The sequence below is a fragment of the Cinclus cinclus genome, chromosome 2 (genome assembly GCF_963662255.1).
Source record: "Cinclus cinclus chromosome 2, bCinCin1.1, whole genome shotgun sequence".
Lineage (NCBI taxonomy): Eukaryota > Metazoa > Chordata > Aves > Passeriformes > Cinclidae > Cinclus > Cinclus cinclus.
The window spans coordinates 66175595-66196300 of NC_085047.1; the positions used below are offsets into that span (position 1 = coordinate 66175595).

At 35.9% G+C, this 20706-nt stretch overlaps 1 protein-coding gene across 2 annotated transcripts in view; it reads right to left on the minus strand.

The window, feature by feature from the left end:
- The window catches only part of KLHL1 (kelch like family member 1), a 173813-nt gene that overhangs the window by 25850 nt on the left and 127257 nt on the right, over nt 1-20706 (minus strand). For both annotated transcript variants that reach the window (XM_062487770.1, XM_062487769.1), the window contains 2 exons: nt 18063-18249; nt 3077-3301 (listed from right to left, as the gene is read on the minus strand). In XM_062487770.1, coding sequence (XP_062343754.1) covers nt 3077-3301; nt 18063-18249 — 412 coding nt within the window. The remainder of the gene's footprint in view (nt 1-3076; nt 3302-18062; nt 18250-20706) is intronic.

A 20706-nucleotide genomic window follows, 5' to 3' on the forward strand; every position in this document is an offset into this window, starting at 1 on the left:
GGATCCCACAGTCTGTCGCTTCTTTTTTGTACTTTAGCACCACATTTTTCAAACACTGCTATTAAAAGAGCTTTCACTGATCTTTAATCAGCAGCTTTCAAACTGCCTAACATACGACTTCCTACACTATGGACTTTCACTATAAGGCCTATCAACTTTTATTTCCTCATTTCTACATGAATCACCTTTTATACACATGGTTCTATTGAAGATTATATGAAGACAGGATAAAGTGAATTGCATTTCCACGTTGTGGACTTATCTACAATGGAGTACATCTGACAATTTTTTTGTTATGTCAACAAAAAGACATCTATGTAAAGGATGGGTACTTATTTCTATCCTGCATACAGAATCAAACTGTTCTTGCATTATTACTACATGGATATAATATAACCTAGTTTAGAAAACAAATAATTAAAAAAAATAAAAAATATGTATTACTTCAGATTAATTTTCATTACAAAGTGCATTTACTACAATAACTTCATGGGATGCTAGAAAAAAAAATAAAAAAACAGTTTAATTCTATTAATTGAGCTTCTCAGATAGGAATGTGATCAGTACATAATTCCAAATAAAGGACACCTTTCTAATGCGTCCCAAAAAACTGCATTTAATCACCCCAATTTAGACTTCTTTCCCCAATTTACCTGCTGTCTTAAAAAACCTGAATCACTTCAATATAAAAATTTTAAAATTATTTTATAGTAAGAGAAAAAAAACAACCCTCAAATGGTTAATTGCCTAGTTTGTTCCTTTTTTCCTAGTATAGAAAAAATACCAGTTTTTCTCCAGTCATAATATCATCATTACTTAATTGAAATTGTAATGGTATTTTTAAAATCTGTTTACCAAAAGCATCTATAAAATTATAGTCCAGAATTATTTTATAAAAGTGATCACCAAGGGGTTTCAATCATAGATTCATCTCTTTTGTCACTAAGACAAATACTTTCTCTATTAAGCATACCCTAATATTGTATTATCACTTTCCTGTAGTTACAGCTGAAGTCATTGCATTTTTACGACCCTGAGGGATGGTATGGATTCTATAAAATTCTGGAACACTGGCAGAAGAGTCATGATGTATTTTTGCATGTAATTAATGTATTTTCGAATGTGTTTTCTAATTTACAATTAAATTTAAAGTTGGGAAACTAATTTAAATCAGTGAGATATTTAGTGTCATGATGCAATCTGATATAGATTCCCATCACTATTTTCTGTTGCAAGACATGTTTAACAGCAACAGTACTTATGTATATTACAAGTGTCCAATGATATGAGTGAAGGGCAGGAAAGCATGGTCATTTTGTGAGGTATAGATGCAACAGCACAATAAAGGACTTGCTGATTGCAGCTCAGGGGAATGAACAGGATAACATAACATGTTGCATTAGCCAACACAGGCAGGCATCTGGAATAACCACAAAACTACTGCTGAAATGCAAAGGGCAAATTTATTTCCTATTTATTACCTTCCTAACCTAAGAGGATGCCAAAGGAACACCCAGGCAGACGCATACAAGCAGGAACACAGCAACTTAGTCCAGTCCTAGCAGGCGGCCAGGCTGTTGTTTGTACCCATTTATCAAGCACCCACACACACAGTTTATCAATGCACTGGGATCTCCTCTGGGCTTTTTGTGACCTCTGAGCTTTGATCTCTCTCCAAAAACATGGAGCCCAAACAAGTCCATAAACCCATGTTATCTCTACACAGAAATTTTACTTCTCAAAACAGAGATAAACAGCAATAAGCATAATATATATGGGGTTCCCACACTGTTATTTGCCAGGCCTTGGCATTCCAGGCTGCAAGGTCACTTGAGCAAATCTGCCATTCTCCTCACCATTCTCCCACTTCTAACACTTTCATCCCTACATATGTCTGTGACAGTCTAAGATGTTAATGGGTCAACTATTTGCCCGTTTGTGGAGGTGGTAGGGTGCTATGCTGGGCAAAGGTTTGCATCCCCCGAAGGGTAGGAAGTCAATTTTCTGGTTGGGTGATGATGAGTCTCTGGTCTGCATAAATCGGAGGGCATGACCACCCACCACTGGAGGCCAGTAGGATTCAGACCTCGTGGAGGCAGGATAGTTCTTTTTATCTTGCCAGTGTCCTCCCATACAGAAGCTGCTTCACTTGTAAAATTCCTCCTTCCACTCTCCAGCCACCTTACCCTCTTGGAAGGTCAGATTCACATGGAATATTGACATTCACACATAGGCATGGGAGAATTCGTGTCTTCTGGTGGCTCAGCTGTGCTGACGTGAGAGGCAGCTGTCATATCATAAACCATTGAAGATCTTCCCATGAAAGCAGCCCCAGCCTCATTTCAGTGTGGCTCAACACAAGATCTACAGTGTTGCAAAAGACGGTGTAAAACTCCCCTCCACTGAATTCTGTGTTTCATGTGCTTCCCTCACTCCCAATGGATCAAGACTGTGATCACTTCAAACAACAGACACCTAAATTGCGACAATCAGGTCTCATCATTGATCCACAGGTGGTAATATCTTTCTCCACTTCTCCTTTCTTTCTCTTTCTTTCTTTTCCATACACATTTTATTAAATGTTATTTGTATGCTTTTATATTGTTATATTACTGCAGATAAGAACCAAAATGGATATACATACCTGCTTCCCATTGCAACCAAAGAGTTCTAAAATAAACACCGCATGTATATATTTACAAACGCTGATCATTCAGTGTGGTCTAACTGCCCCAAGGGATCTATTAACAAGAGCCTGGGTTATCCTTGCATTCTGGAGCAGGTCATAACAGTGTCTTCCATTTCTATTGTTCATGACTTTTCAATAATTCTATCATACCACGTGGTTTTAGAACAGATAATGAACAGCTCAGTTTTCTATACCTTGTAACAACAATATTGCAAAGCCCAGTTATTGTTACTGGTCAGAATGCTACCATAGCTTAAAAGTAGTGAGTTTTCCACTAAAAGTTATGTAAACAAAAAAAAACCAAAAAAAAAAAACCAAAAAAAAACCCCAAAAAAAATACAAACAAAAAAAAAGTATACAAAAAAATTAAAAATATTCTTTTCTTACCTAAGCCATGTCTATGTGTTGACATGGGTGGTAACACAGTCCAAGCCTTGGTCTTTGGATTGTAACATTCAACAGTGTTTAAAGTCTTTAAACCATCCCGGCCTCCAATGACAAACAGCTTGTCATCAATGACAGCAACACCAAATTGAAGCCTCCTGCCATTCATTACTCCAGCCTGAATCCATATGTTTGTTCTGAGATCATACTTTTCAATAGTTGTAGCTCCTGATGAGACATAAAAGCAGAACTACAAATATCAAAATTATAGCTACATTTAAATTGATGCTTAAGAGAATAGCTTAATAGTTCATCTGAAATGTAAGCAGTACATTAACATACACATAACAGTGCTTCACTTCCAACTTTTAAGCATTGTACAGAAAAAAAAAAACAATATAATTATGAAGCTTTACTCTTTGGAGCTAACATAATAAAATGTTATAATTCCATGGAAAATAATTCTTTAGGATTCATTCACTCTGTGGAACCAACAAGCAATGAACCAAGTTCAAACAAAAATCATGAAAGTAGTAGTTTTGTTAACTGGACTAAAAAAGACATAATTTAAATTCAATTTGTATATAAGTATAGCAGAGGAGCAATAATGTACACTAAAATTTGATATATTAAACTCCCTCCCAGTTTTATTAAGCCACAAGGTATGTGAAGCAAATTTTGCATTCAATTTAAAGAGGTATACTTATCTTTTTTACCCTAGTTTAAAATAGACAGCTGTAAATTCATTAATACTTAGGTTTGGAAGAACAAAATATACAGTTTATTTTGATAGAGTTTCTTAGATGCACTGCAGGGCCTATTATAATGATGCATATTCATAAAGTTGTACTACTTTGTATGTTGAATCTATTCATGTTAAAAAGCTAGAATTGTAGCACATGAGTTCTGTAAAACTGTTTACTTCAATAGTAAAAAATACAGTTTAAAAGTTTTTATTTAAAAGTTTTTTGATTTCAGAAAATTGTACTTGCATAATAGAGTCTGAATTATTCTTAGCTACATATTTTCTAATAATGGCTAAATCTGAGTTGCCACAATAATTTTTTATTACATTTTATTATTACACACTGAGCAGCTAACCCAGGAGTTCCTGGACTGCTTCATCTGTTTATCCAATAAGGTGCCTTGCAAATTTTTAATGATGATGATGTTGATAAGGAGGAAGACAGGATGATATAATGCTAACAATAAAAATGACAATGAGAATAATGACAAAAATCACCAACACAAAGTGAAATAGGTATCAGTCCTATAAAATCATTATAATCAGGAACACGAATATAATACATTCTAACAGCAATTCAGACAAGAAAAGACCTCTTAAAAAACAGTAATTATTTTGATTGCAATGATTCTGCAATAGTAACATTCAAAATAGAAAAATCTTTAAACAAAAAGGTGGTGGAATGACTGAAAGGTATCAGCAGAGACTCTAGGATATCTTTAAGTGCAGATTATTGATAATTTATTTTTATAATATTTAGACTCTTCTTCATTCCCATACATATGGTCAAATATTCACACAGCTCAGGCTTTAAAAGAGAAGAAACTTCTACCTTTCCTCGGGAGAAAACTGGGCACTTCTGACAAAGGAATAAGTTCTTTTCCTTAGCTCAGCTGTTTTGATCTTGAAAGTAAAAGGATTTTCCTCATCTAGGAGAGGAGGCAATATCTTGACACCAATAGGATTTTACTAGACAAATTAGTCTAGTAAAACTAGACTAAAACTAACTCTTATTTAAGAGTCAGGTCCTTTGGGTATATAAAATCAGTACCATATTGGAATATTGATTTTTCTTCTGTCATATATTTTATGGCTTGAATATATTTGCACATAATATTCCAAATGAAAGTATTATTGCATTGCCAAATGTTGACATCACAAATTTGCTCTGAAACACAATAAAAGCGTAAGATCTTAAGTATCAAGAGGTGCATCAAACACAGCACAAACAACAAGGCCATTGCTTTATCTTAATGATACCACCTTTGAGCTACTTTTGTTAAAATCTCCTGTCACTGAGTGAAGACTACAAAACATCTGTTTTCTTATTCTTTTTTTAATCTTAATTCAAAAGAAGAGCAATATCATTCTTAGATTCTCTCATAGCCCTTTCTGCTAATTCTATATTGACCTTAAAAATTTGACTTACAGGCTACTGGAGCTAAGAAATCAATGAACATTAAGCTTTGGAGAAATTTCTTGGAATTCTGTTTTAGAATTTAAGCAACTGATTAAATTTTATTACTTTGGGTAGTAGTTCTGTCTTTGTCAGAAGTCTAAGTGAATCATAGAACTGCAGAATTGCACAGTCATTTAGGTTGGAAAAGACCTTTAAAATGATTCACCCTTCAACCCAGCACTGTCAAATCCTCCACTATACCCCAAGTGCCACATCTACAAATCTTTTAAATAACTCCAGGGATGGGGACTCCATCACTTCCGTGGGCAATTCCAATGCCTGTAAACATTTTCAGTGAAGCAGATTTTCTTTATATCCAATCTAAACCTCCTCTGGTGCAATATGAGGACATTTCCTGTTGTCCTGTCACTTGTTACTTTGGATAAGAGACTGACACCCAATTTGCTACAACCTCCTTTCAAGAAGTCGTAGAGAGTGGCAAGCTCTTCCCTGAACCTTCTTTTTTTCCAGGCTAAAGAACCTCAGCTCCTTCAGCTACTCCTCATAAGATTTATAGTCTATAGCCTTCACCAGCTCCATTTCCCTTCTCTGGACACACTCCAGGAGTTCAATATCCTAGCAGTGAGGGGCCCAGAATCGGATGTAGGATTTGAGGTGTGGCCTCACCAGTGCTGAGCACAGTGCACAGATAATCGACAGCTTCACTGCAGGATGATGAGCCACTCTTTGCTGCTAGATCTGGAAGGCATAAAGAGTACCCCATATGGAACTATCAGAGAGAGGGACACAACCCTATCCCCACTCACTTGCATCACTTCTAAGGTGAGAGTGGTGCAGTGGAGGAACAGTCACGCAGACGCTGGTTCCAGCAACAAGCAAAAGCTGATAGCACTACACGACAGAAAGTTCTCTCCTCTCTGCCATAACCAGTGGATGGCAGCCATCAGAGTCAACTCCTAATTGAAGAAACTTCCAAACTGTGCAAACTCAAAGAAATGAGCTGTGTTGGTTAATACTGCCTACCCCAGACTGTGCAGGCTGTGAAAGGATGTCTCAGCAATGTCAGAAATCTGTAGACAGGGACTTTTTCTAATCCCCATGAGCAAACCAAAGTAATTCTGATTATATGTTTCAGAAAACCAGAAAATCCAATTTCCCAAGAATATGAGGATGGAAGGAAGCAATCAGGAAGTGACTGGTATATTTTTTTATGGAAATTGGAGATGTAGGCTTAATGTGATGACATGAATAAAAGAAATAAAAGAAAAATTCATTATTCATTTTGAGCTGAAGCATATCTATCTAACAGAGATAGACATATTTTTCTACAAAACAAAACAGATGGAACAGAATAAGTAACACACACATAGACCCAAAAAAACATATTAACTATATTAAAAAGTATATTTAAATATACATTAAATTATATATTATAATTTATTCTATTATTGTTTCCTTAACTTGTGTATCACTAGTGCTTTTTGAGTGGTCTAATGGTAAAGAGGAAATAAATTACTTACTAGACTGTCTCTAAGATAGTGGGTAGGAAACGGTAAAGATTAAAGAAAAACAAATACACAGAATATTGAAGATTTTACAATAAAAGTACTAGACACCCAGACAATTCCTCTATACACATGTGCACAAACTCCTATTTTTCAGAATGACAGAGCTCGAGAACTGCCTAATTTCAGGATGTAGCACTGAGAAAAGAGTATATGAAAAAAGACATAGTGAGGTGAAACAGAATTCATTTAACAGCTAGTTGCATGATAAAGAAAAGTGTGTAGTAACTTAAAAAAACCTATTCCATGACTGTAGCAGTACAAATAATTTATGTTAAGAACATAAGGATGTTCCTTGTTTTGGGTAAGTTTTTACCTTTTTTTTTTTTTTTTTGTCCCCTAACTTGAAATTTACTTAGGATCCAGCTGGGCTCTGGATGAAATTAGTTCTGTGTATTGTGCATATGGGCATTATAAACCCTGATTAATCAAGGTCTATGAAGTAACAAGAGACCTACAGAGAAAGAAAACTTCAGAAATGAAATGCCACAGATGATCAGGGTAATTTTACATTAATGTCCAACTGCTGCTGACAATTCCTCTGTGTATGCAGCAGGGATGAAAATGATCCTACCACCCCATGTTTCTGATGAAACAGTAGAAAAGCTCTCACAATTTCACCTTTATGTACAGAGCAGTACAACACTGCAGGAAATAGAAATTTCTATTTCTTTGTTTTAGTTGCCATTTTTAAGCATGTGAATTTGTGAAATTGTTTTGGTGAAACCCTTCAAATGATCCTCGGATTACCTTCTCTTAAACTTTGTCTTTTTCTAAAATTAAGTATATTTCGTTTCCTTGCTAATGACTTAAAAATCAATATTTTTATAGAAACCTGATTGTCATTCTCACATTTTTTGCATAATTGATGATTAAAGACTAATAATATAGCAAGGTCATTGAATGAAAAAGAGTATTTGGAGAGCAATATTATTTGCAACCCACTATTTTAAGTCAAATGCAGAAATACCTAGAAACCTGTCCTTCAAAGATATTTTTAAGTATTTTTGAACAAGCTGACATAGGCTACAAGAAGTAATGAAGATTGTCTGAGACTATGAATGCAATGTATTTATTATAGCTAGGTATAAATGCAGGACTTTTCATATAAACAAAGTGAAGCTTGCTTCAAAAGCAGATGAAAATCTCCCCCTTGCCAAACTATCTTTGTATTCTGTGTAAACATTTCCACATAAAAGTGCTTTTTTTTTTTTTTCCTCTTATTGGTAGAATGATTCCGTATTTAAATCCATGAAGAAGGGTAGGAGTTCTACGGTTATCATCAGAAAAATTCTATTTTTTTTCCTGTAAGACTTTCTGCTGATTTTGCTATTGCTAAAGCTGTTGCTGACATGCACTCTGATCATTTTGTTCAAGATTTAGAGATGCTGCTGTGAGTAGGTACAAAGTGATGACCTTGATCTAGTGATCTGCAACATTACATTTTGAACTGAAAAGATGGTGACTCAAGTGGAACGAATGTGACCTAAGGAGGTTACTGATGCAGATACCAAGGAGAGTATTTTGGTAAGATACAGCTATACAGAAAATGGGAGCATAAGGTAGAAGTTCATTACTCTATAATAAGACTGCTGGAAATTCCTTTAAGCACTCCAAAATCTATAACAAATACACAAAAAAGAATCTTAATTTTTTTTTTTTTTTTGGTGAAAACATGTTTTTAAATGTCAGAAGACTTTTCCATATACTGATATGAAATAAAAACCAGAGAGCCTTTGGGAATGTTTAATTATTCTATATGAGCAGAATTTTCTAAAACCAGTACAATTTTTTTCCACTAATCTTTATATTTTTGAGCATATCAACTGACAGCTTTTCAACAGTGATTTTAAGCAATGTCTTTGATGTTATGCACTTTGTTTTATAATATAGTGTTATGTGTTATTACATAAAACATTCATGGTTTATATTTTCATGTAATCTAAAACTATAAAAGTTCCTTTTATTAATGATTTATGTCATGCATTATGATAATCTACTTTTGCTCAGCAACACATTCATGCCTCTTCTTTAAAAACAATTCTGTTCCCATGGAAAACTGTGCAAATAATGTGTTAACAATAAAAATAATTTTAAAAAAAGTTCTACATGTGGACAAATGCAAATTCTAGGGGAACTACATATTCTGCAGGAGTGGTGTGCACCCACTGGAGCTCCTACCAGTGGGGAGCAGGTGATGGTGACCTCCACAAGCTGTGCATCAGTGTTTGTATGTCTATGTACATGTGTGTCTGTGACTAGAGCACAGAGGGATTTGATCAAGAGGAAACTTAAGAAATTTAAAGATGAAAATTCATATTTTACAAGTGTATACTATTGCAGTTTATCTACTGTATGATTGATACTAATTCTAAAGACATGGTTCATCTGACTGGGAGTTTGATATGTACCATAACTAAATAAATAAGCTTCTTTGACCATGATTTGATTAAATAATGTGAACTGAGCAGTCTGGTGCTACAACAGTACCAGCTTCCCATAAATCCCAGCCTTCTTTCATTATTTTTCATTCTAGATGTAGAGACACTCATCCACATTGCTTAGCCCTTAACTCAGTTGCTGGGAGACTCTGTTTGGCTGCAATTACTTCCCTCCAAGGTAAACCTGCTGCACAGGATGCAATTTCTAACTTTTACGGGAAGGACCCAGAGAATGCTGACTGGATTCTATATGGTGCCCTGTGTAGTTCAAAAACATAATTGTGTTTATTTCGTTTTCCAGTTGAGAATATTAAAAATAAGGTGAAAGCTCTACTGAAGAATACTTGGATGTTCTTGTGCTTGACAATAGAGACTTTTGGAACATAACCTAAAATTTGGCAAGGTGATTCGTGAGGTGGCTGAAGGTGCAAGATGGAACTGGAGGACTACACTGGGAGAAGCCACCATTTTTCAAGCCTTATCCACACTGGCTTTTGAGGGTAGTTCCAGATCTGAACTATTTAAAGAAAAATATTCTGAATTTGTTGTAGTTTACTTTAATGCCAGTATCAGTAGTGACAGTCATTAATGAAACTTCGGTGATCAGGGAACAAAAATTGGTTAGTGTATAGAAAAATATAAGGTTTCTGACAGTCTGGAAGTTCTCTAAGCTATCCAACTGCACAAAGGTATTTTGCTTTTGTTTTTGTTTTGTTTTTGTTTGTTTGTTTGTTTGTTTTTATATTTTAATAAGTGATAAGATATCTGCACTGGAAATGTCAGACAACGGTCTAAGTTGCGGAGAAGTAATTAGGAGGAACAGAGGGTGGTTCTTAGGTTAATAATCCCCCTAACACACTCACGATGCACAAACCTCTTGTGGTGTCTGCATAATCCCATAGTTTGTACCAAGTAAGAATTCCAGGGCAACCGACTGACTAGGTAAGAAGTTTGTGGGATGATAAAATTTATCTTGCGTGGGATAACTTTGGATTTTCTTTCACATTTGAAGCCATGGAGGGTTCAGAATATATCTCTTCAGGATCTGATTTTTGTTTAAAACTATAACTGAATCAGCAGTTTAAGAAGATAATTACACTGAATAAAGCCAGAAATTTAGTGATATAAAGTAGTGAAAAAGTACCAGATGGTGTTAAAATATGGGTTGTTGGTTTTTTGTTTTGTTTTTTTTTTCCTATTCTGAAATGCACTGCTAAAATGTTAATTTGCCTGTGAGTCTGAATGTTTTGGAACATACTGAAAATCATAGAAGTGAAAAGAAGGAAATAATCATGTTAATACTTATAATAACTGGACAAGAAGAGAATTTTAGTGTGATTTATACATTTAATTATCTCATTAGTGATTAGCCAGTGTATTTAATATTCCTCTGGTGAAGTAATTAGTCAAGCTCCACTTTTACTCTACAATTACTTTAACATGTTGCAGAATCACAGAACAGTTGAGATTGGAAGGGATCTCTGGAGGTCATTTCTTCTCTGGGCTGAGCAGTCCCAAACCTCTCAGCCTTTCTTCACAGGAGAGAGTCCTTTCATCACCTGTCTGAGATGCTGTTAAAGGACTGACCAGTATTTCCAGTGAGATCTGACCAGAGTGAGGAAGATGAAAGCAATTTGATGACTGAAAAGAGAAGGGATAGAGAGGTATTTAAACCTCTAATAGTGTTACTTTGTCCATCTTTTTCCCAATAATTACCCAGGAAAGGACTGCTTCCTTATTCTTGACATAGCCCCAGTTCCCAAAGAGATGCACTGTACTGTCTTAGTAGCAAGGCAAGTAAAGTGACCTCTCATGGTACCACCTGCCAGGAAGGAAATCCACTGGGAACATCTATAACCTCTGAAGTGAGTATTGAGGCAAAACTTGCCTCGTGCCTTCAAGAGAAACCAAAAGCAAATGAAAACAGGGAAAAATAATCCCCTCGTATCTTCCTCTTTAATAGCAGCACATGCTTTAAAATTCCCATGCAAGGTCTGCCAGGGAGCAGACAGCTCCTCTGCCTCCCATATCTGTTACCAGGGACCAGATCTGCATGTGTAATTTCACTGTTTCCAAATATCTGAACAATTGTTAGGCAGATGTTTGGGGAAAAACGATCCCAGGCACTGTTCTGCCAAGCTGCTGTCCAGCTGAGTGGCCCTCAAATTAGACTGGTTCCAGGGGTTGTTCCTGTCAGGAACAGTCACAGCACTTTGTGCTTCCCAATGTTGAACTTCATGAGGTTACTTCCTGTTGTTTCATTAATTATGGTTTCTCTCTCCAGAATGTTTTGTTGCTAGATAAATAAAAGATATATATATTTCTTGAAACAGTTCATTTTGTTTTCAGTTTATTATTGCTGAGTCAAACTAAAAATCAGACTCTCTTTTAGTTTATCAAACAAATATTCAATAATGAACTCTTGGGCTATATTAAAAAGTATTAATTTCTGCAAAAGATTAATTCCCAAAGACTAAATTAAAGATTAGATTAAAGACTAATTCCCAAAATCCAGCCTGGTTTTCTGTTTTAAAAAGTTGTGGATTCCTTTTTTCTTTTTCTTTTTTCCTTTTAATTTTTTTTTTCACAGTTAACTTATGTATTTTCTGTTTAAGGAAATTATAAGGAAAAGTAAGTTTCAATGCATATTTGCAATACTGAAAAGTAGCCACTGAAAATTTTACTTATTCTTTCTGCATAGCCTGCCTGTCACTCACTCTGGTATTCTAATTTTCTCAAGAAAACCCAGCACGATGACATTTCTATGCTATCTTGATTACTCCAACACGAGTAAACTTTTCAGTGTTGTTGTTTCTCTTTATACAGTCCATTATTATTATCCTGTTGAGTCTTCCAGAAAGCATGAAAAAGGAAAAGACAGCTGGTCATTGGTACAATGTTGCCCTAAAGCTAATGGAATATTAGGAGAGAATAGTGAAATATATTATATGGAACTGAGCAAAGACAAAATCATAGACTCATTTTGGTTGGAAAAGATTGCTAATCCTTAACTCAGCACTGCTGAGTCAAGCACGTCCCTCTGTACCACATCTACGTATCTTTCAAATCCCTCCAGGGATGGAGACTCAACCACTTCCCTGGGCAGCCTGTTCCAATGCTTGACAATTCTTTCAGTGGGAAAATTTTTCCTAATATCCAATCAAAACCTCCCCTGGTGAAATTTGGTGTCATTTTTCCCTCGTTGTATTACTTGTTACTTGGGAAAAGACACTGACTCCCACCTTGCTACAAATTCATTTCAGGTTGTGGTACAGAGTGATAACATCTCTTCAGAGCCTCCTTTTCTGCAGCCTAGACCTTTTCCTGCTCCTTCACATCTATCTCAGTAAAATTACTCACTTCTGATACTTAAAAACACTTCAGTTGTTTCGCTGATATAGAACTGCTACTTAAAGAGAGCAGATGAGATTTCAGAGAAAAACTAAATAAAAAGTGGCATACAGATAGACGCTTGGAATGTCAGAGGCACAATTTATTTTGGCTTATTGTCCTCCTGAGGTATTTTAAGGCTATGACTACATGATTCTTTAAGATAACAAATGACTTCATGGAAAACACAGGTGAAAGCAAATTAGCACCAAAGGCAGAAGAAACTCATACAGAGGAGGAGTAATGACATATATGTGATGTTATCAATAAAAAGAGTAGGATTGCAAGAGGATCATTAAGCTCTCACTTCTCAGTTCTTTTGTGAACATCTATTTATGCAACAGGTAACAACAGAATGTTTGTTTATGTTCCTGCTTGACAGGGGCTGCTCCTGGAGTGCTGATACATACACATACACACGTATACTTACAAATTATGCATATTTATACAAAACTTCTCAAAAAGCACATCAGGGAGAAATATTCAGTAATAAACACTGGACTTCTTTCTTTTAAAGGAAAATGCTCTATCTTCTTAAGTAGATTTTGCTGTTTGTGTATTATACAAATACAGGACTTTAAGCACCCACGTTTTGAAAATTAAACACAGTTACTGTACTTTGTATATTTCAAGTGAAAATGCAAGTAAAATGAAGATAAGATGTTTACTCAAAATAGTTTTGTGCATCAAAGAGATAGATAATTAATGCTGTCAAACATTTTATGTATATGAAGACAAACTGGTTTGTAGCAATTTTTACAACTTGCAAAATGACATATAACAATCTTTATAGATTTCACTTTTTAAAAAAAAAAATATTTTTTAACAAATTCCCACTAAACTGAAGAAGAAAGAGGAGGAAGATTCAAGTCACAGAAAACTCAGACACATATCTTAAGAAGCTGTAAGGGTTACTAAAGAGGAAAAACATGATCTGTCCATATTTTTGCCCTTTTTAAGTGCTATTATAACAGGTTTTTGAATAGTTCTTTCAGAATTTAAAAAATGTGCCCATATGAGAATGAATAATATAAAATTAAAATAAATAAAGTTTAAATGAAATCTGCTTTGAGAAATGTCTTGCTAGAAACAAAATGAGACAAAACAAAAAGCAAACTCAAAACTAAAAAAGCCCAGAAAAACAAGGACATTTCCAAAATTCACTAGAACAAGAGGAACTTCATGTAGCTATGTGAGATGGTGTTCCTGTGAAATAATTATATATATATATATGCAATATACCATATTTGATAAACCGTATTTGTGAAACAAAACAGGATTATTGCAATTATTTAAAATACATTAAAGAAAAGGAAAAATATGCAACATGGGTGTAAAAGGAAGAATGACTGGAGGCTTTAATTTCATATATCAAAAGGTTAATTTTTTAAATATTACTGAGACAATAGCAAAGATCTTTCTAAAATGTATCTATGCAACAATAAAAGAATGTTTATTATTGCTTGATACAGTTTAATGATGAACCTTACCTGTTCACCACCCAGGCACTTCTTGCAGCAGGTTTTATAACTTGTCATAAGATTAATGAAAAACACACATTGAATATCAGTGTTTCAGTAAATTGACTATTCCATTACTTTTTAAAATGACCTGCCACATTTTTATGGAAGAGTTTCTTGCTCATGCAACTTTTCATTTTTGTTTCCCTTGTATTTACTTAAGACAGGGATTCAGTAAACAAATAACTAGTCAAGGACTTTGAGGGCCATTCCAAAAATAATATATACCAGTGGTTTTGGATCATGGTTACTGTAACTACTTGTTACTTACTACTTGTCCCTTATTATTCTAACTGCTACCTAGTGAGACAAGCTAGAACACCTCAGGAGAAATTAATCAGCATTCTGACATCACTACAACACCACTTGATTATTGATACCAATCTCTGCTCGCTATTTTCCTGCCCATAATTATCCATAGACCATATACATCACGCTCTACCACTTTCATTCTGCTCTATACTTGGAATTCCAGGATGGCTGCAGGAAGTGAGCACTTAATCATTTCTAAAAATTGTTGTATGTCCACTTCTTGCAATTACTCATTTATTTCAGTCTACAATCCTCCTCTATATGTGGACTTCTGCATGGCATTGCATGATTAAATACTGATAATCCAAATTACAGAAGTCAGTGTGATTATATTAATGGGAAAGTGAATGGAACATTGTCAGCAGCACATACCCACAATCTGTTAATGCATCCCATTCCATTAAGGCAGACATAGTGAGAAAATGTATTTCTTATATGCACCTTCAAAATTAAATTAATAAATAAGCAAAGGCATGTGAAAACAGAGATTTAAATTCTTTTAGTTTGTCTAGGAAATTCAAATAACAAATTTATCTAACTTCAATACTTTTCTCTCTATCCATATAATGCTATGCTGCATTAATTTCTCACATCAGGCAAAATTCCAGTTGCTGTTTTCTGGAGTTTAATTATCACTTCATTTTTATGGAAAGGAAGATAGAATAGATTTCAAAACAAACTTAGAATGCTGGCTACTTTTTATGTGATGAGCTATATAATCTTCAAATTCTTTCATAATATTTGTACTTAGCCACTATTTTATATGCTAGTTAATACATTGCTAATTGTTCTAGCTCATCCAATTATTTGCAAGGGTTTCACATTTGGTAGCAAACATCAGGAAGTATTAAAAATACATCATTGTGAATTGCAACCATCCACATCAGCCTTTCAGTGAAGAAAGTTCTGGGGGAAAAAGAAATTACTAATTACAGAGGAGAGATAATACAGTATCAGCATCATCTCCCAGCCCAGGTTGCTTTATGAACTCAGTGACTCTTCAAAGCAGGAAAACAGCACTCAGGTCTCCTGAATGGATTTGTGGAAACAAGACTCACTGGGCATAAAGGCTAGTCAAGAACACAGCAGGATCACAAGAGGGATGAGCTGAACAGATGCAAGTGAGGCAGCACAGCTGCAGAGCCTGGGTTACTGGAAATACATATTGAATCAGCTGTAACACAGGCTCCTACTATGCAGATGCTCCTCTTCCATACTGAGCCCATTCTCAAAGCAGTTTTTACCTGCTGTAAATGCTTAAAAGTCCTGGTAGTTTTCAGTCAGAGGGCTGAACCTCTGTTGCTCTGTGTTTTCTCCTGCTGCTACAGAAATGAACTGCTTCTGCCTGACCTGAATCTGCAAAGAGGCTGTGTTTTGATGTAGTAATGGTGCTATGCCTCCTGCTGTCATCCTAAATATTTCTGGGTTTTTTTTTTGAGGAACAGATATTAACAGTAAATGAGAATAAATACAGCTGCACCTAAATTAGGTTTATTATTGGGTCATTTCCTACCTGAATGCTTGTGATAATTGTAATTTGTCCTAAGAAAGAGGAAATTTGTATTTTATCATCCAAAGACAATGTTCTGTGTACATCCATGCCTAACATTTAGCTACACAAATGTTTATAAATATTAAAAGGACAAACATAATCTGCAGCTACTTCACGAATATAGGTATATATTGGCTCTTTCATCAACAATTTTGTATTGTCACAGAAGCATTGAACAGTTTTGAAAAGTTCCAACCACTGAGCTACAATATACAACACCTTTCACTAGACCACACTGCTCAATTCCCTATCCAGCCTGGCCTTGAACACCTCCAGGAATGGGACGTCTTCTCTGGGCAACATGTGCCAGTGTCTCATCCCCACTGCCAGTAACAAATTACTTCCTAATATGTGATCTAAACTTATGGCAACAGTTTAAAGTCATTGTCCCATGCCCTTGCAAAAACTCTCTCCAGCTTTGTTGTTGGCTGCTTTAGGTATTGAAAGGTAGATTATTATGAGGTCTCCTTTGGAGCCTTTTTTTTCCCTCTGTGCTGAACAATCCCAGCTCTCTCAGCCTGCCTTCATAGGAGAGGTGTTCCAGCCCTCTGATCAACTTTGTCCCTCCTCTAGACTCTCTCCAGAAGCTCTGTGTCATTATGGGATCCCAGAGATGAATGCAACACTCCATGTGGGGCCTCAAGAAAGTGAGGTCAAAGGGCAGAATCACAGAGTCACAGAATAAGCTGAGTTGGAAGGGATCCACAAGGATCATGAAGTCCAACTCCTGGCCCTACACAGGACATCCCCAAGAGTCACACCACAAGCATGAGAGAATTTTCCAAACAGTTTCTGAACTCAGACTTTGTGCTGTGACCACTTCCCTGAAGAGCCTCTTCCAGTGCCCAGTCATCCTCTGAGTGAAAAACCTTTTCCTGATATCTGATCTAAACCTTCCCTGACACAGCTTCATTCCATTAGCATGAAGCTGCTTTGACTTGCTTGTCATACTTCTCTTGATGCCACCCGAGTATTTTTCACACAGGCACAGATGTCATACTTTCTAATCACTGGTATAACTTGATGGGAAACACATGCCATGGCATTTTGCAAACAATATTGCCACACCTATTTAGTGAAACAACTGCAATAACAGCACCTAGACACAGAGTTATGAAATACTGAAAATATAATTCTATACTATACTTTTTAAAAGTACAGTTTATTTTATATCAGAACTAGTAGGTACTTCTAAAGGTATAGTCTTCAGTCTAAATATGGCCATGAAAACTTAAATGCTGAGGAATTGTTATTGAATAACACACACACACACACACACACACACACACACACACACACACACACAAACACAAGAAAAGCCTTCTTGAGTACATAAGCTTGTCATATAGCTTGCTCTTAGCTCAAGTATTTTGTTTCATTCCATTCAAGAAATCAGTGGATTAAACTTACCAAACATGAAAGCACAAACTATCATCATAGCTCTTATTCCAAATAAATAAATAACAAAATGCTTTAATAAATTTTGCACTTCTTCCTACTTCACAGAAAAATGGGGGTAATTTTACCTTCCTTTTTCTGTTGACAAACTAGCAAGCTATTTGCAGCTACTTACCTTTTTTCTCTAGAAGTCTTAAAAATCTCTGCATTGGAAGACCCATGAATCATCCATAATATTTTAGACAATTATTTAAGAATCAAATACACTGCATATCCAACTAACTTTTATCATAGGTTAAAAAAAAACAACAAACTTTGGGAAGTATTGAACTTATAAAAGAAAAACAGAGTCTAGAAACCTATAACTAAGGTATATTGCTATCATTCTATTTTTTTTGTTAAATTTCTTTCTGAAAATTATAATAATTTTGAACAAAGAATGAAGTCAAAACTCAGTTTCTTTTCTCTAACTGTATTATACTTTTCCTTAAATATCAGTAGATTTTCACTGGACCAAAATCTTGGCAATATTTCTTAACTGATTTAGACATCCCCCCATCAATTTTGGAATGGAAAGCTATTTCACCATTTTCTGATAAAGAAAATATGACATATAACTCATAAAGGAACAAATGTCCTATAATACCTTTGTTATTATCCATCCCTCCAACAGCATAAAGTGTTCCGACTGTAGATTTTCTGGGCTTAGTTCTTGGACTTTGCATGAGAGTTCTTCTTTCTGGTAAAAGATGGTATTTCATGGCTTCCAGAATAAGCTTCTGGCATTCCAGGTCATCCTTAAAAAGTGCATGGTTTTCCAGGTCAGCCAATATCTGTGAATGACAGCAAGTGAATAAAACATCCTAGAAATTCCCAGAAAAGCAATACCATGAAATGGGAGATAAACACAAATGGATGTCTCAAGTATATTTCTTCATTCTAGAACAAACGGTTTTTGCAGAGTTATTTTTTCTTGGAACACAGAGAGAAAATTAAATAGTCAGTTGATTGTTGAAGGACTTTAAGGCTGAGTGAAGCCTTCACTAAGTCTTTCACTAACCCCTAAGACCAAAATCTTACTAATCTTTTACTGAAGGCTTTGAAGAAATCTAAATATTCTCTTGTAGGCTGAAACATTTTTAATGGTTTCCAGCACAACACTGAAAGAACCCAAAAGGCATCTCTTTGCAGGAATATCCCTTATTTTTAAAATCAAACTGACACAATATCCCACCCCAAAACCAACAGTGCTCAGTGCATACAGGTAAAAGAATATTTTATTATGCCTTCAAAGAAGAAGGCTGCAAGCTGTAAATGTGTTTGATTCACTTGCCTGTATTTACCAGCTTTTGAGATGATGTAAATTGCCATGAAAATTTTCAAGATCCCATTGAATTACACAATCTGGATTAACCTCACAATTGACCTAGCTCTGAGCAGGAGTTGGACTACAGAACTCCTGAGGTCTACTTCCACCTGAATGATTCTTTGATTCTGTGATCACACTGATATCACACCAGAAGAGTGCAATATCTGCCAGACCCATGTAGGTATCTCAGATAACTTAAGGCATCCAAATTAGAGTAAGATTTATTTGCATATAACAGCATACCTGTACAGCGCAGTAAATTTCTAGATACCACAGAACATCTATCTGGGAGATCAAATAATATTCAGAGAAACAGCTAAAGGCCAGGAAGCAGGGAAATTTCATTCCTGGAGTCCGTCTTCCCACAGATATATATGCACAAACATATGCAAATTGTTTTGCAGTTCCCCAAAGACAGGAAGCTAGATTCCTTTTAAGAACTCTCAGCTATTTCATCTGTACTTCAATGGCTGCAGAAGAAGCTTGAACATCCTTTGTCAATCTGTCAGCCCTTGGCAGATAACACATTTTCTGTGACATCTAAAATATTACCAGGTGGCACACATAGACACTTGTTGTTTGCTTCTGATGTTAGGCATGAAGTGAATCTATGGTTGAAAGAAAGGCACTACATGTTACAGCCCCCACTATCAACACAGGCTGAGGGATCAACAGATCAGAGCAGCCCTGCCCAGAAGGGTTTGGGGGTGCTGGTGGATGAGAGGCTGGACATGACCCAGCCGTGGGCACTCACAGCCCAGAAACCAAACGTGTCCTGGGCTGCATCCAGAGCAGCGTGGGCAGCAGGGGAGGGAGGGGATTCTGTCCCTCTGCTCTGCTCTGCTCTGGTGAGACCCCACCTGCAGTGCTGCATCCAGCCCTGGGGTCTGCAGCACAGGAAGGACATGGATCTGTTGGGAGTGAGTCCAGAGGAGGGCAACAAAAATGATCAGAGGGATAGAACAGCTCTACTATGAGGAAAGGCTGAGAGAATTGGGATTGTTCAGCCTGGAAAAGAAAAGGCTTTGGATAAGCAGCCTTGCAGTACCTCAAGGAAATTTACAGGAATGATGGGGCAAGATTATTTACAAGACCAAGCAGCAACATGACTGAGGGAATGGTTTCAAACTGAAAGAGAGTGGGTTTAAATTAGATAGAAGGACAAATTTTTTACTATGAGGGTAGTGAGGCACTGTAACAGGTTGTCTAGAGAAATTGTGGATGCCCTACCCCTGGAGTTGTTCAACACAAGGCTTAATGGGGCTTTGAGCTACCTGATGTAGTGGAAGGTGCACCTGCCTTTGATAGGGAGGTTGGAATGAGATGATCTTCAAGGTTCCTGACAACCCAAACCACTTTATGATTCTATGGTTCTGTGATTCTATGATAAAGGCTTCTGTGTGTGCCTGTTCTGGTTATTATTCAATTAATTTTACCAAATAAGAATATTAAAAGTATGCCTATAAACAGGGGTGCTACGCATATTTCCTAACACTAGGTTAATTTTTATCTCATAATCTGAAGATTTTCATATATTCATTTTGAGAAATTTTTCCTTTACGGTGCTCAGCACACTGCTTTGTAGACTAGAAAAATCAAAGATCTGAAGACAAATAATGTCCAGGTTTTAGGCAGGATGATTGCAAAATGATTTAACACACATTTAGGACTACAGAACCAGAGTACTCTGTCAACATTAACTAAACAGAATACAGCACGAGAGAGCTAAGAAATCAAATTACCAGTTTTGTCTGCACAAATTTGAGGTAATATTAAGTTACATAGACTTTCTAATGCTTAACGGAATTAATGAAATTGATGACAAAGGTTTTCATGGCAAGCTTATTATATCAGTAAGGATCAAAGTCCAACAATAATATTGTTTGTTTCTTTTTATACCACTACTCCAGAAATGCTTAGG